Source organism: Schistocerca americana, chromosome 1 (assembly GCF_021461395.2).
Source record: "Schistocerca americana isolate TAMUIC-IGC-003095 chromosome 1, iqSchAmer2.1, whole genome shotgun sequence".
NCBI classification, from domain to species: Eukaryota; Metazoa; Arthropoda; class Insecta; order Orthoptera; family Acrididae; genus Schistocerca; species Schistocerca americana.
In genome coordinates this window covers 180,265,228-180,282,929 of record NC_060119.1, presented here as the reverse complement: position 1 = coordinate 180,282,929, position 17,702 = coordinate 180,265,228, and the positions used below count along the sequence as shown (strand labels likewise).

The window sequence follows — 17,702 nt, the reverse complement described above, 5'->3', positions numbered from 1 at the left end:
TCTGCCACTGCCAAGGTCTATTCAGTATGGTGATGGGAGTGACAAGGTTCATTTGAACAAAGACTCCTACACATGCACCAATTTATCAGCCGACCAACTGACATGTTTCATGGTAGCCTACACAGATACCAACCGACAGCACTCAGCACTGCCCTATTATTGTGATTTATCTTTAAGTTAATTTTGTTTATGTTGTACAAGATCCTGCTTGGTTTTACACAGAAACAAGACCAGTTGTTTGCCTTGGCTGTTTTAAAGGTAAGAAAGCATAGGAAGCTGCGGGCACATAAGGGGAAAGAAATTCACCCACATTCTGTTACTTCAACAGCTGGGATACAATAATTATCGTAATTATCTAAGAATGGATGAACCACGCATTTCGGAGCTGCTGACTTCTGAACATCAAACCATTCTTAACAAAATAGAATACAGTCATAAAATGATTCCTGGAACCTGCAAAGTGATTTTTAGTTGCCTGAGGAAATAAACCATGGTAAACCAAAATAAATAAAACAAAAGATGTTCCTGTAAAAGTCACTAATTTACATGTAAATGTTATTTATTTATTTATATAGGTAGCATAAAAGATGATCTTTCAGCTAAAGAAAAAGACTAGACAGTCATGACGCACATTAAGTAATACATTCAAGAAATACATAAGAAATGAAGCATTTAGCAATTGTTATAACTGTATACAAAAATCCCACACTTCGTTTCCACAGCATGAGGCTTGGCTATAGGCCGGACATTTTTAACACTTATAACAACGAAATAAGTGTATTTTCTGAATAAATGTCCATCGAAGATCAATGTATCTGTTTTTAGATTTCCTTTTCAATGAATATCAGAAATAAAATCTAAAACTAGAAATACAGAAGGTTGACAGACTTTTATTCTCTTTATGTGTCACATGAAACCATTATGGATTTGTTAAAAGAATGAAAAAAGTCCTCCTTTACTGGCATGTCTACTGCTATACTCCTCACTGACAAGTCCCACAAACATCTAGTCTTTAAATTTCTCCAGAAACTATGTGTCTGAATTTTTATCCACTTCACATCTCAAATTAGAACAGCATTTAATCCCATATATAGTGAAGAGAGAACAACTTATCAAGCGCTTGGTACGACAGTGCAACACATAGTACAAAGAAAGTTCATCGATCGGTCAGTCAAAACATCTACACACATCAAATCTGTCGGTTAATTGGTGCTTGTGTGTGTGGTTTTCTGAAGGGGAGACAAAACCTTATAATTTCACAAGGATGACTACAGTGCAACACACACAGAACAGCACATATGCAAACATCACACAAAATACTTACATAAATATTTGCATTTGACAATGAGAATAAATTCTCGAAAAGCGTGGTGCTAAGCACGAAAAAATATGTCACTAGTGCTTTGTTTCATTCTGAAATAATGAGTGACACAACTGCAGGCTTTCCAAAAGACATCAATAATGTTTTATGAAAGTAAATCAAACTTTTCCACTTCCTGGACAGTTACCAGATCTCGTTATGTCGGAGGATAAGGATTGTACAAATTTTAAACAGCCTTTACAGATAATAAACAAGTCCCTGACAAGTATTTCGATGCCTATTACATACATATAAAATGTAAACTACAAAAATGCAAGGGGGATCATATACATAGCTTTTACCGCTTAAAAAGTTATTTACCAGATTTTACATTATTTTTTGATGTACCTTGAAAAGTGTAAAAGCAGGGTTTCACTGTACATCAGTTTCACGGCAGAAAGCTAGTTTTGGAATAACGTGAGGGCATTTGGTAACTTCTAGCCATGGCAGTAATTGAGATTTGAAGCACAACTCTTTTTCTCAATAAGAAAGGTGGCTATCTCAAATACTAAACATCACAAAAAATTCATTTTTGCCATTTTTGCAGAGAGCTGGTTTTGCAAAAATAGTCCTCAATTAGTTTTGTGTGTGTTTGTCCTAATAACGTTGGATGACACAAAATATAGATGATATTGACTGTTGTTCTAATAATTTCCGGGTATGCAGCTGGATCCCGTCGACATTCTGCCACGATATTTCGGCCCAGAGACGTCCGGCCATCATCAGGTGAGTACACAACTACTGAAGAGCCCAGGTGCAGTCGCGGTATTTATGCCGAATCTTGCGCATGTGAAATGTACTGGCATCCTTCAGCGCATGCGTCAGGTGTTGACATGCGCAGCATAGCCGAGTTGTACGTGCTGCCCTCGGTGGTGGAAATAAAGGTTCATCTAGTCATTGAGTATCGAATGACACTGTCGATTCCGCTGTGATTGTATAATTTTAATAACAGGATTCCAATTTTTATCCAGCTGAAAGCCGTTGTCACGATTTATAAGATTATTGGCAAGACGTATTTCCACTGATTCCTTGATTACGGAATCCCAAAAACCGGAAACCGGGGATAAAATTTTTGTTACATTGTATTCCATTGAATGTCCCAAAGAAATACAGTGCTCTGCTACTGCCGATTTTGACAGTTGCCGCAGACGGGTGTATCTTTCATGTTCTATACATCGTTCATGGACAGTTCTTGTCGTCTGGCCAATATATGCAGCGCCACATTCACAGGGAATTTTGTAGACGCCTGCCTTCTTCAGTTGTAAATCGTCTTTAACGGATCCAACCAGGGCCCGGTTCTTTGCTGGTGGACGGAAGATAACCTTGATATTGACTGTTGTTCCTATCACCACAATCTACCAATGGATAAAAATTTACAAAATAAAATTTGCAAAGTTAGGTAAGACCATACCACATCATTCTTCTGAACACGAATATTTAACGCATTGACAAAATCAAATATGATTGTCTTTATAAGTAAATAATGAATATAACCCCAATACAAACCCCACCATACTCACTGTATTGCACAAAATAAATATGCTGTTGTTGAAAATCACCATCTACTTGTGCAGTTATCCCAACCTGAAACCTCCTACCTCAACAAGAAAGAAGCTGCATTGCTTGCATATAGCTGATACTAAAACTTTGAGGAATAGAAATATACTATTTATTTACTGAATGTTTTACTTTTGAGACAAGCAAAAGCCTGATAAACTGGATGTGTGATACAGTACTCAAGTTCTGAATGGCACCAAAACTGTGTGTACCACAGTCTGAAGAGTGTCGGCACAGACATTTAAACTGACGGTAATGCTGATAACAGTTTGTTTCAAGAAATATGGGGCTGAAGGTGTGCAGTATGAGAACTTACAAGAGGGATACCTAGTGGAAAGAAATTTAGAAGTGACTGGAGAGACAGAAAAATAAGAACAAATACTACATAATGGGGCACAGACAGATGCATTTGATGTAGATCAGCTAGTTGAAAGGTGTAACACAGTTGGAATAAATTGTAGAAAAGTAAAAGGGAAGTCTTAGTAAAAAGAGGAAGGGGAGGGCAGGTGAGGGAGGTGCAGGACTGTGAATAAAAGAAAAGACTTACACTACAACAGTAAGATGTCAACTTGCAGCATTAAGTTCAGTCATATGTTGAAAGAAACTTTTGTATAAAATCCATAAACATTTAGTACCCCATGCTGTATTCCATAATGTAAGAACCTTAAGCATCATTTAAAAATTGTTTTCCATTTAGCAACCAGCTAATAGAAGCCAAAAAAGCACATCTCGATGACAGTATTTGCAACTACAAATTGATTTATCTCCTGAATTAACAAACTATTTCTTACCTTGACATAATGTTTGAATACATCAGCAGCAACTTTTGTGGGCATTATATTATATACTATAAGCTTGCAGAATGACGCAAGAAAATTTCGTCTTTTGTGGAGTTCTTCAATTTTTAGGTGTTCATCATGCTCATCTGTGGAAGCAGATAAAGTGTTACATTAGCAGAGTGATTTTGAGGGATGCATAACAATATGTACAGTGAAACCTCGATCACACTCAATTTCAAACTGGGAGGAGAGACCGGGACTGGAGAAACTATCTTCTACAGTAACACCTCTTTCAATTATTAGTACTGAAACTTACTTTGTATGAAGTTAACTCTGCACAAATTAAAAGTTAGCATGCAAATAATCAAGCAATAATACAAGTCTGAGCTCACAACTTTAACTATTCAGTAACTTTTATCTAATTTTATTCCAAAATGAGGGACCTTCTGAAATGTCTTTCTCTCTGTTCACTTAAGAAGATAAATGATTGAAGAAGAAGGCTTGGGAGGAACAACCGATAATTCAAAAAGAACCAAAATAAAACAAAAGCTACTGAGAAATTCCAGTATCTGGGAGTCCTCACATACGCATACAAGCACGATCATACAATTTATGTGTTAGTTTGGATACTAAAATTTTTGGCTGTGTGTTGTCAAATACTTTACTGTATTCAGATAAAAAAAAGTTGATTCTGACAACTGTCAAACAAAATTACAGACCTCACTGACTGCCTACCAAGCCTTCATACAAGCCCATATTCCGGACTAATATGTAGCACAATTGAAAATATTTACGAAGTTAACATACCTTGGGGCTCAGTTGGGATCCCTACGCTTCCTGCAAACAAAGAGAAAGAAACGAATGTTTCAGCCTGAAGATGGCATCACAAGGCTTTAGAGCAATGGCCTTGCTTTCTCACATGTTTCAGACAGAGTGGTCTATTCACAACAGCCCCATCCATCACAACCCATAGTTTCTTAGTTAAAGTTATATATAACAAAATCATATGCTTTAAATTTCAATATTATCTGCAGCATTTAGCATGTTTTTAATTGCCATAAGATAATGTACATTTTTTAAATCTCAACTGAAGATGTGAAAGTGCAGGACCAGTGGCTGATTATAAACTATATTACAATACTACTAATTGCTTTCTAATTTTACAATGACAATTTACAATAAAAAATGGTGACTTAATGAGACTAAAATGAGCATGATATTAGAACTTACTGGTCAAACAGTTCCTCAATGTCTATCCATTATTAGAAAAAGTTCTCTCTAAAACTATACAGAATAGTTTCACAATTTTCACATCAAAGTAAACTACAATACACTATTCAAATGGTGATAAATTCATGGAATAAACAGAGTATTATAATGCTATACTAAAGCTACACACAATCAAAAATTGTAGACAGCATTAAGTGCAAGTACTTCAATGTGTATGACAGAAATTTGATGGAAGGGGGAAGAGAGGGATGGAACAGCATCATCATGGCCATAAAAATGGAAAGAAAAGCAACACTTATCTTCTTAAAAGAACTGTGTCGTGCATTAAGGAGACGTCGCTGGATTAAATAACGTAACTCAGGCTCTAGCAACAAATGAAACACTGAGGGGAGTGGGGACACTATTACATAATGAAATACAACAGAACTGATTTCCAAGAATAGCAACAACAATGGCATGCAATTACAGTTTATGCATGTTGAAGTCATATGGACAGTGACGGCATCCTAAGGATACAGGTATTGGTAATGGATCTTATTTCCTTCTGTCAATACATATTTCATACTATTTTCTGACTTGCTTAATGAATCCAAGGGTATAGCATTAAGAAGAAGAATTCGAGACATACTTCACTTTTGTCATCACAATACTGGCTGAAAGACGAATTTTCCAAGATATAACACTCTAAAGGGGGAAAAAAAAGTCCAGATTGAATTCTACAAAGAATTGTCACAACCATACAATTTTTATCTGATTTACTCCCTATCTACATAACCTCATGAACCACTTCATGAAACCAATTGTGAATTCATACCCAGAAACATATAAATTTGTATTTACATCAATGAATTTACAGAATTTACTCCAAAATGATAACTACACTACTTACTAACCCATGGCTTTATTCCCACAAACATGGATTTTGTATTATTTAATTAATCATCCCTCCTAGGCTTAAGATAATTGATGATGACTGACCACAGCAAAAGGTGAATCACTGTTTTCAGTCATAAAAAGCCAACAATTTCACTTACAGATTTTTAGTGACCCGCATCATAAAAAAAATATACTTTACACAAAACATACAGAGTAGCATCACAGTTACAAGATCAGATCAAGGATTACACCACACCCACTTTTTCCACCTGCACCCACAATAAAAGTCTGAATTTGGGATAACACTGGAAATGTATACCCTCCTACTCAAAATGACTGTCACAGAAAGCTCTGCATTCATCTCATGAAATAGATTTTTGCTAACAACAGAATTTTTAATGCTGAACACCGATGACCACAACACTAGCATCTGTTCTTGAAAGTGAATTTACGATAGAAGTACGAAGGAAGATCAGGCTTTAACATCACATCAATGACAAGGTCAATACAGAAGAAGCACAAGCTTGGACTGGGAAAAAATGGAGAAGGAATTCAGCCACACCTGAGGAACCATCCTCGCTACAACCAAAGTGACTTAGAGAAATCATAGAAAATCTAAACCTGGATGGCCATAGAAGGTAGTGTATTATGACTGCACCAGCACCCTCAATTACGATAAAAGAAATCACTATTACTGTTACAGTAAGGACCATTTCTAACTGTGCTATGTGATAGAGCACTCTCTCATGGAAAATGTGTTGCACTGAAGTGGCACTTACATTACCACACCAGTCACTTCTCACTTCCATTAGTTTTCAGTTTCAGATTTTTCACAACAGGGACATGCCCATAAAACTACTGTGGTGTTCAGCCACTTATATTTTTGGCTGTAACACCAAAGCTACTAACAACTGCGAACTGTGTCAAAAATTTGTGGCCTACTCAGACAAATCTATTAAATATTTTGATTACAATATAAGAAAAGGAAACTTGCTACTCACCATATAGTGCAGATGCTGGGTCACAGAAAGCCACAACAGAAAGACAGACTGAAAGTTAGCTTTCTGCCAACAAGGCCTTTGTCAAAAGTAGATACACACACACACACACACACACACACACACACACACACTCACACACACGGCCACAGTCTCTGCAGCTAGAGCCAGACTGTGTATGCTGTCTACTTTTGACAAAGGCATTGTTGGCCGAAAGCTAACTTTCTGACAGTCTTTCTGTTGTGCCTTTCTGTGGCTCAGCATCTCCGCTATATCGTGCGAAGCTACTATCATTTTCATTACATTGTTACACTCCATCCTGGATTTTCCATTGTCTGAAATATTTTGGTTGTCATTAGATACATTGAGCTATGGGCAAATGTTACCATAATCAAATTACATCAGTTTGTGAAGCACATACCCAGCACTGCCTGGCACTAGGACACAAATTAAATCTCTATACTTTCTACAAAGGTCATGTGTTCAAAAAGAGTTAAATTTAAATATATGAAGCATTCTGGATGCTACTGAACTAGCTTACTTTCACCCTGTTAGTTCTATGTTTTTTCTCTAGAATCCATGTCGAAACTGGCATGCAATTTTAATTAAATCTTATCTGAACTACTAGAAAGAGGAACTTGTTTATTTTAGTTTTATTTGTACAGAATACATTGGTCTATAGTCATACATGAAATGCACATTGATAAAAGTCATACTTGGAGAGGAAAGAAATATTAGCATGAGGCTTTCAGAACAAAAAAGTTCAAATGTCACACTATGCAAGATTAAACACTTACTTAAATTCATAGCGAGACATGCACTTCATCTTTGTTGTTTCTTAGTACACGCTCATGACTCTAGAATGAAACTACGTTATACATTTTAAAATCTCTGATCCATATTACTTTCTCACATCATAATCAAAAACACAAATTTTTTTATGAAACTTCTTCCTTGACAACAGCACAATAAGGACTGACTCTATAAAAGAAACGTCATTGACTGGAGGTCAATTTTAACCTTAGTTCAGAAATAAAATTCTGCTTAGGGCTCCACTTTATTGCATAACATTTAACAAGGATTCACTGAACGAGGTTCAGTACTGTTCTAAATTAGCACAAAACGTTGCTATAATCTACTATTGACACGATTATCGCACTTCAAATGCAGGTATCAATCGTACATTGTAAATACACAGCAAACGAGAGGCATGGAAAGAAGCTACTGCTGGCTAATTCACACAATATACGGACAAATTCTTGGGAATATTTGAAAATGTGTTACGACACTATTAAGGGAAGAACCAAGAAAGCATTCACGCATGACAGTGTGTAATTTTAAGATGCATCTATGTAATTACATCTACCGCAAAAACTGGAGCAAAACAATTGTCATAACTTTTCAAGGTTGAACTGCAAAAAATTGAAAGTGGTAATTTCATCAGGCCTACTGTTACTGCAAAATGGGCAGATGCTAATTTTGGGCCTGAAGAAACTACTGATTTCCATTTCCAAACACTACAATGACAAAGCAGATTTTCATTCCAAAGTTACATTTTAGTACAGTCTGATAAAGTTTTTGAAACAAATTTGCTGCTTGAAAGGTAGTTTCTGTTATTCATTACATCCTTGTCCATTTCTTGTTTTAACACCAATTTAAATAACACCAAAGGTTATAGCTCATTCACACCAGTAAATGAGTAGATGACTGTAGCTTCAACTCATTCAAAATATTTTTCTCCTTGGTGATGACAGTGAAAGATGACAGTGTTTACAATGAGCTGGTAAGACAGTAGTGAAAGTTAAGTGACAGCAGTATATTTTGTATTTTGAACTACAAATAACCTCTAATTACCAGCAGATATGGAGTACACAAACCAGGATTCTGTCATGGCATCTACAGTGTTAGAATTGCATCCCAAACATGAAAAAACAAAAAATTGTTTTCAAGTGAAATTCAAATTTTATGAAAGAAGATTACAGAGCATAGAGTGCAAACATAAAAAAGTACAGTATTACTTGAGGAAAATAAAATAAGAATGGTAGCACTGAAAGTAGATAGAGAAATTAAAGAACTGGAAATAAAAGACATGAAAAGAAAGTAATGTTTTCAAACTGACACTTTGTACATTTATTCCACTTTTGTAACCATTTGTATGCAAATCCCTCATTGTGTTGCAACTCCAGTTAGCTTTATTTTCTGTCTCGTGTGGGTATTTCTTCATAGACTCTTCTAACAAATAGTATCAACAGTTATAGGCTCCTCCTCCAAAGCACTGGCAGCTGTATTGTATTGTGCAAGTCAAATACTATATTTTGCCACAATTTATTTTTACTCTGTGTCCTAAACTTGAATACCTCAGCATTTTGCACTTTAACAAACACTGTCAAAATCAAGAAAAGTGGCAAGAGGAAAAAATATTCCGCACAGTGATGTGGGATAGAAGAAATGATCCTGTGACTGTGTTCCAGGACACTACCACTGAGCCACACTTGGTAGTAACAAAATGACTTAAATATGAGTACTGCTAATCTTATTAATAAATGACTATGCAGTTGGCATAGCATTTCATGCACTTGTTTTGTAGTTAACAATTTAAAGTGAATTGTGAAGCTGTTGGTATTCAAGTATATATAGAGATTATTTTTGTAAGAGGTTTTCGGTCACTACTGGCTGCTCTTGAACTTCATATACTTAATATCCAACTGCAAATATTTTGAATTTCCCCTTCTTATACTGCCAGTGTCTATAAAATGCCTTAAATTAATCATATCAATTACCAGTTGTGTCCAAGAATTGTTATGAGGTCAGTTATTATTTGCACTCATTACTTTCACAGTCGATAATCGCATAACTTAAAAAAATTCGAGTTTCAGGGTGTGACAGTGGTATATTCACACATTTACGTTAATTTTTTATGTTAATAACAATTTCTTTAATGTTTACTTCTTTTTAACTCATATTTGCACAAAAGGAAACTTGTTTTTTAATGCCACTAGGCTGTGAACCGATGACTGCTGCTGAACGTAACTTGATCCACAAAATTTCCGAAGTCAAAACTGATTCTATTTCAAGGCAACATAATTTGAGATTTACATTTATACAACACATCTCATCCTTCCCTCTCTCCTTGTCCTCCTTCCACTCTCTCCAACCTCAAGCCTTTTTGACTATTATTGCCACTGAAACAATGGTTAGGAATTGAAGTCGCTTAAAATGAATGGATACATTGTTTGTGATCATTGGTGTATGGGGTATGAAAAATCTATCTTGCTGCTGGACGTGTGAGGACAGTAGCTTCAATGACAGTATTCAGCATAGTTTTAGTTGCCAAACGGGTTACCAAGTTCGGACAACTGATCATAAGCCGATAAGCCATAAGTGTAGCTTTCCTATGTTCTGTTAAAACTGACTGCGAAGAAGAAAACAAAAAAGCAGATAGTTCTGTATACCATTTTTGTTTAAACTTATATAAGAATAAAGAATATATACAAGAGAAACAATTTGTTTAATGGTTTAAATGGCTTGCTATTGCAGTTAAACTGAATGCAAGAAAGAAAATGAAACCACACATTTTCACAGCACAGCATTTTATTTCTCACAGTCGATTTTCAACGGAAATCCTGTGCACTGTTGATTAAGAAAATATACAGCCCATATCTATCTGTGTTTATAAGAGTATCATGTAAAAATTTGCAGTCAGTGAAGAACTTTTCAAGATTTTTGATACCAACTTTTCACTTACATATATAGCTTATGTCTGTCCGAATGTTTATTAGCATACTGCGTAACAATGTGAAGCAAATCAGTCAGAACCTTTGAGATTTTTGGTAACGATGTTAAGCGATGACTCATCTTTATTTAGTAGTGCAGGTGATATTTGTTGTGAAATTGCATCTATTACTCAGGAGGGAAGAACGAAATGTTTGCAATAAGTTTAACTGAAAAAATTTAAAGCAACTGTACAATTTGGTAGAAGAATTCATTAAAAACAAACTCTGAAATCTAATTTACATGATTAAATTACATAAATTACAAATAGTGGGCATAAAGTATCCCTCTCTGGTATTACCAGGGTTAATGGCAGAAAATTATTAAAATGTTTGTCTTAATTTAGGTGGGGGGGGGCATGACAACAGTGTCTGAGGGAGACTGTGACTGATATTTTTAGTATCACAATTAGTTTGCAATTCTCACTAAAATAATCAACATATTATATTACTCAAAGAGTGGTGGTAAATAGTTATTATTAAAGACATGCAATAATAAAAAAAGAATGAAAGGCTAGTATTCAGGAATTTAAAGGCAACCACCATTCAGACTTGTTCATAAAGACAAAGCCATCCACCATGGATGCGTTAAAAGTGTCATAACGTAATGTACTAAATTTATTCTTTTGTACCCATGCACAACATTTACAGCACACGCATCCTTTCTCATTACAGCTTTCCTTTAACAGGACAAGGAAAAAAATTCCCGGATTTCTCCCAGATTTCCCGGTTAAAAATACCCTTTCTCCTGGGTGAAAATACACTTTTTCCGTGTTAAGTGACAGTATACTTTTCCTCAGAAATGTAAAACTTATTAACCATTGAATCATTATGGTTTTCTACACCGGTGTAGAATTTCCCGGCACTTTACAAAACGAAACTTATGGGTGAAAAAACACTTTTTCGAAAGATCTGTGATGTGCAGCAACATGTAGGCTGCATATTTTCATATGACGAAACTATAAATTCGAATTCCATGAAACACCTGATGTTACTTTCCGAAGCATCGAAATCGAGATTAGGATGTGCAGCCAGTCATAGTTCATGCCATTTGATCTCGCCAGCCAATGACGGCGGATATTCATAGCATAGGACATATGATGTAGTCAGCCAATAGCAACATTACTGTTCAGTAATGTGACCACACACATAGGAAACGTCAATAGATTAAATTAATATACATGGTGTTACAAGACAAGCAAAGATATCACATATAATATTGGTCTCAAAGATTAATAAGTTGCAAGAAAATCTAAGTTTTCACATATAATGTTGATCTTTTTTCCGTGTGTTACATTTTAAGACATCACACAAATGGGTCAGTAAAATTTTTAATAACGACGTAAATGTCTGATCCTCTGGGCTCTAAATTCTTCACAAAGAGTTGATTTTCAAATGAGAGTCAGACACTGTGATTTAAGAAATTCATCGTACATTCTCACACATAGTTCATCTTGCATAAGAGGAAATTTACTTTTAAAGTAACGCTTTTCCAACTACCATTTGCAATATTTTCCCCACAACTGCTAGAATTACGTTCTTTTCAGCAGTTGCCACAGAGCGCCAGGTAACAGGTGCCACCGTGCTTGCGCAGCTACAATGACGGGGGAAGCCTCTATGTTCATACGTGTAAAACAGTAAAATATTTTATATCATAAGAGAAACAAGACATCAGAGGATACTCCAAGAGCATCGAAATTCCATGAAACATACTAAAATGCATAATTCGGCCTAAAGTGCAGATTTGTATGACCAGATTCGCATGTAAATTTTCTTGGAGTATCAGTGCTGTATTATCTCATGTTTGGTTCTTTATTATGGCATAATGCCATACATGCTAGAAGATGAAAATGTGCACCTGAAATCTGCTAACAGCTGAAATTAGCCAACGGCATGGAATTAAACACTTCGTTTCAAATAAATGGGCTGTCTCTGCAGAAAAGATTAATAAAAGTCAAATTTTTGTAGCAAACTGACAAAAATAACTTCATTGTTCTGCAAGGTGATTAATGCTTGACCGTGAGAAAGATGGAAATATAATAAAAACTGAAACAAATAACTTATTTTAGCCTTCCCTTCGGTAATTATGCGAATGTATTTTAATTCACTTGATAGCTCCCAGCCACAGAAATCTGTTTCGTTTCCATTTGACATGATAGCAATAAACAATGAGGAAACAGCAACATCACTAAACATAAATACAGGGCAAATGGAGACTACCCACCTCCCCACTACAACGCAGACTGGTCTGTGTATCAGTCCCGAATCCACATAAACAGCGATTGGTACTCAACCGTTTAGCTTTATTCTGCTCCGCTCATATAGCCCTGTCGCCTTTTGTCTGCAGGAAAGTTTAGTTCTAGATGCGACGGGGATTCCCCTGGCAAAGACATCACGTACACTGTGTACGCATTCAAAAATCAATTTATGATTCATTCAGAAATCCACTTAAAATGTGTTCAAAAACTAATACGGATGTGTTTCAAAATCATATGAATAAACAACAGACCAACGTGCACGGGATGCTAGGCGCTTTGTGAGACAAGGGTCAACCCCCCCCCCCCCCCCCCCCCCCCCCCCCCCCCCCGGAATTGCTGCCCGCAGCGAATACCACGGTTTGCCTATGCCCCTTAGATCCGAGCCTGTTGCGCATGCATGAAGATGAAGCTGGTAGCTTGGGCGCGCCAGCAAAATTTTTCCGGATAGCATCTGGCCGCTTGCTGCTATTGCTTATACAGCTAACAGCTACATTTCTGTAGCCAGAAGTGGAAGAAGATACTACACATACATGACTGAACTGTGCATGTGCATGGCCTGCTCAAATGAATCTAATGTAAACAGTTGTGACATCATGCTCATCGTAGGCAATTTGTTGTTCTGCAGCATTCCACAGTCTTCCTGAAGCCTTTGACACATTTTGCTGCTGGCAGACACTTGTATGAGTACTGTGTTTTGTTGTTGTATATGATGCATTTCATTTGCAACTGCAGTTTTATTTTAGTCTTTTTACTCTCTTTCATGTTTTATTGGTGCAGTAATATTTTGCAGCACCATGATACAGTAATACCCTTTGTTATAGTATCATATATCAGTAAAATTACATAAAACTGACAGAAACCTAAAACAATGAAAAATTCCTGGAATTCTAAAAAAATTCCCACGTTTTTCCCGATTTTCTCCTGGATGAAAAAATTCCTGGGTTTTTCCCGGATCTCCCGAGTCGTATACACCCTGTTTAATCGGCCTCCACATATCACTACAGAAAACAAAACTTAAAATTTGGTAATTTATATTTCATTTTTACTTGACTCTTATTATGAATTGTTCCTGACAAGAGGTGTGGAATAATTTTATTTTCTTTCTGATACCTGAACGGTTCTTTTTCCTCATCTCTTGTTTGTAATGAAAAAATCTTGGTGTCACACAAATTCCAGATTACAGACTACCCCAAATTAACGAACTTGCTTTTAAGGAAATCTCACTTTTAACGAATATTTCCAACAGTCCTGGCAAAATTCCCGTAAGAACAATGTTGTTTCTCCCGGCTTTTAACTAAGCCTGCTTTAAGTAAACATCCACTTTTAAGGTGTAAATATGAAACAGTTTGCAAATTCAAATCCAGTTTTTATGTAACTTCTAACATGTTTTACTGAGATTCCGATTTCTTTCCACCCCATGCTGATCGTAAATTTTGTCCTGTGATGTCTTAAATGGTAATCAGTTCAACAGGTCAATGTGTGCCAAGCACGTAGCCAATAACTTGACTTTCCTTGTAGCAATAGAAACAGATGCTTTGAAAGAATTGGAAATCAATTTCTGTCCAACATATCCAGATGTTAAAGTCACTGACCTACAAGTACGAAGTGTGGAAAGTGTAGTAGTTTGGTTACTGAAGTGTAGAAAGTATCAGACTTTTGTGGAGTTATGGCCTGCAACATACAAAGTTTATAGTTCAGCAAAAACTGACGAAGACAGTCTTAAGATGAATCTTTCCACATGGTGAAGAAGTATGATTTAGTGCCACCTACTGTATTTACTCGAATCTAAGCTGCACTTTTTTTCCGGTTTTTGTAATCCAAAAAACCGCCTGTGGCTTAGAATCGAGTGCAAAGTAAGCGGAAGGTCTGAAAACTCCGAAAAATGTTGGTAGGTGCCGCCACAACTAACTTCTGCCGTCGAATATATGTAGCGCTACACAGGCATGCTTTGCAGGCACAAAGATAAATATTGGCGCAAAACTTTCTGCGTCAGTAAATAAATAAAAAAAAAAAAAAGGTGGAAGACGAGCTTTTTTCTCCGCCCCAAGTTTCGACCGTTGCATTTTTATACATTATCCAACGAAGTAAATACAAATTCTGTATTGTTCATCTTCGAATGTAGCAGCGTTTGAATGTACTACGAAAATCCGACTGGCAAGACTGTTTGGGATGTTTGCCAATATGGCCAACTCTACATTCTGAATTTTTTCCTACCTGTGAGAAGAGATGGTTGCTAATAGGAACTTTTATGAATTGTGAATCACCTGCAGTATTCTCTTCACCACAAGAATAATACGAATAGAAACATTTTGCCATGAATTCTTTCATGTTTGCTGCTAACTGATTTAAATCCTGTCTGTCTAATAAACTACGAAACTAGAGTGAGACAACAGCAAACGCGGAAGAATATACATATCATGTCATGTTTATATTCGTATTATTCTTATGCCTAATAATGATACAGTCAGAAATGAAGCACGGCAGTTGACTAGATTTTTAAATCTGAGATGATTAATTTCTGTGCAGAATGTGATGTACTAAAGAGACGTCTGCAAAGATTTTCAGACGGAGAAAAATTTTCGCTAAACTCTCGTTCAGAACATCTTCTATCACGCGCAATTTATTATTTGGTTCTTGTTGATCATTATCAAAGAAAGCAGTAGTGTAAGTAACAACAAATAGCAGTTCTTGCCATTGTTTCGCCAATGAGACTAGCGCGCACAAAAGCAAGCCATGCCGCGAGCGGCGACTTGTCATTAACACTCATTATCAGAATGCGACTAACAATGCATGACACAGTACATTAATGCATTTTCAGCTTAGAGTAACGTAAACACCTATAACAAAGAGAACGGCACTTACCAGATCAAAAAAATAAGCAATCAATTCAAACTAGATGAAGCAAGTGAAAAAGGAAGGGTACCCATATAAATACGGACGGAGCGCCTGACACATAGCAATGGCTACCTGGTAAAGCTTAACTGCTAAACTTACGACTCGAACCAAACTACTGTAGCTGTATCGTCATTCATTCGACCTAAATTGTTTCTCATATTACAGTGGACCAACTTTGTTTCGATTTGAAGGTGGGGCCTGAAACTTTTCTCTCCCCTTGAATTTCGAGTCACAAATTTCAGGTGCGGCTTAGATTCGGGAAAATTTTTTTTCCTTGATTTCGAGTCTCATTTTTCAGGTGCGGCTTAGATTCAAGTGTGGCTTAGATTCGAGTAAATACGGTACATATGCCCAACATTTAAAGATAGGGCATGTCAAATGCTGAAGTTAAAGATTCGTGCAGATCCGAAAAAGAACATTCACATGTCTATGTTTAATGCTGTGGAAAATATTATTTTAAGCAGCTTCAAGGGCTCAGAAGTGAAAAGATTCCTATAAGAGACAAGAGAAGGCTTATGAAATCACTCTGAAGATTGGCACAGAAAACTTCAGTGTATCGAATGGCTGGTTGAACTGTTTTAAAAAAAACAACAATCGCTGTCATTTCAAAAGACAAGTTGAGAAAGTGAGTCTCTGCTCACGCAAAGTGTGAACTATTTCAAAAACATTACTTTGCTACAACTGATACATGGTTATGAGCCTAGTTGTATTTATAATGTTGATGAAAATAGCATCTTTAATAATTTACTTCCTGCAAAATTATATTATGTTAAGGGAGAGAAATGCCAAGTTGGTAAAAAATGCAACAAAAGCTATTGTGCATAAATAGTGATGGAAGTGAAAAAGTTGCCACCACTATTAACTCCAAATGGTTCCAAAACATAAAAATGCTACTTTGTACTTTTGAGAACAATAGCAATCCCTGGAGATGTCAGCAATTTTTAAGACTTTTTTGGGGTGTTTAGATGCCAAGACTGGTGCAGCAGGAAGGATAATTGTGCTTATCAATGACCTATACCCTGTACATCCTAAAGAACCATAATTTCAGATGAATGCAAATGATGTGTTCCTTCCTTCAAGCTGCAGAATTCATCTGCAACCTCTGGACAAGTGCATAATAAACTCTGTTAAATCCAAGTACAGAGTAGCTGTAGTGTACGAGTCAATTACATGCTTTGAGAGGAAGGAAGTGATGAGACTTAACACTGAACATGCTATGTGAAAGTTTGCTGCTGCATGGAATTCAATAACACAGCAGACTGTGTTAAACTGTGATGCATCATTTGATGTTGAAGACAACATTGTGCCTGAAGAGGAACGGAGTAGCAAAAGTGATATTTCTGAAAATGTGACATTCCAGAACACTGTTTGTTGTGATGATGACAGCCTAACTTCCACACCCAAGATTTAAGAATGTGAAATGCTTGTGAAGGAATACAGGTAGGAGCTGGCAATGACACTGATGGAAAAAAGAGAGTGTTGCGTCAAGCTTTGCTGCTGCTGTGCAAGGAACTGATACTGTCAGGAATTTATTTTCCTCTTTAATGTAGATGAATCAATTCTAACTAATATCAACCAGCTAGAGCAACAACTTTTTCCACTACAATATCTGGAAGGACCAAATAAACAAGACTACCGTTTTTTAAGGCAAGGACGTGTTCTGTGCAAAGTGTAATAATAATATATTTACTGCATTTAAATTTGTAGTAGAGGAGATTGCTAATTTTGTAATTAAACAGCACTTGTATCACCTAAATACACTTGACTTATTATTCTGGGTCACTCATTTCATGCTCTCTGCCAAAACCCCCACTTACGAAAATCCCTATTTAAGGGAAAAGTATCTGGGTCCCCAGAAATTCATTAAAAAGGAGTTTTACTTTAACTGTCTTTAGTTCTTTCAAATTCCTAGTGGCTGCTGTCACTTTGTTCATTAGTGTATACATGTTTATAGATAACTGCAACCTAATTACAATTCC

The 17,702-nt window shown here is 36.3% G+C and overlaps 1 protein-coding gene across 2 annotated transcripts in view; it reads right to left on the bottom strand.

The window, feature by feature from the left end:
- Window positions 1-17,702, bottom strand: part of LOC124615488 (cohesin subunit SA-1) — a 149,435-nt gene that overhangs the window by 36,584 nt on the left and 95,149 nt on the right. Inside the window, exons 17-18 of one of the 2 annotated variants that reach the window (XM_047143830.1) lie at window positions 4,504-4,533; window positions 3,709-3,842 (exon numbers count right to left, since the gene is read on the bottom strand). In XM_047143830.1, coding sequence (XP_046999786.1) covers window positions 3,709-3,842; window positions 4,504-4,533 — 164 coding nt within the window. The remainder of the gene's footprint in view (window positions 1-3,708; window positions 3,843-4,503; window positions 4,534-17,702) is intronic. The other variant, XM_047144613.1, reaches the window with a different exon arrangement.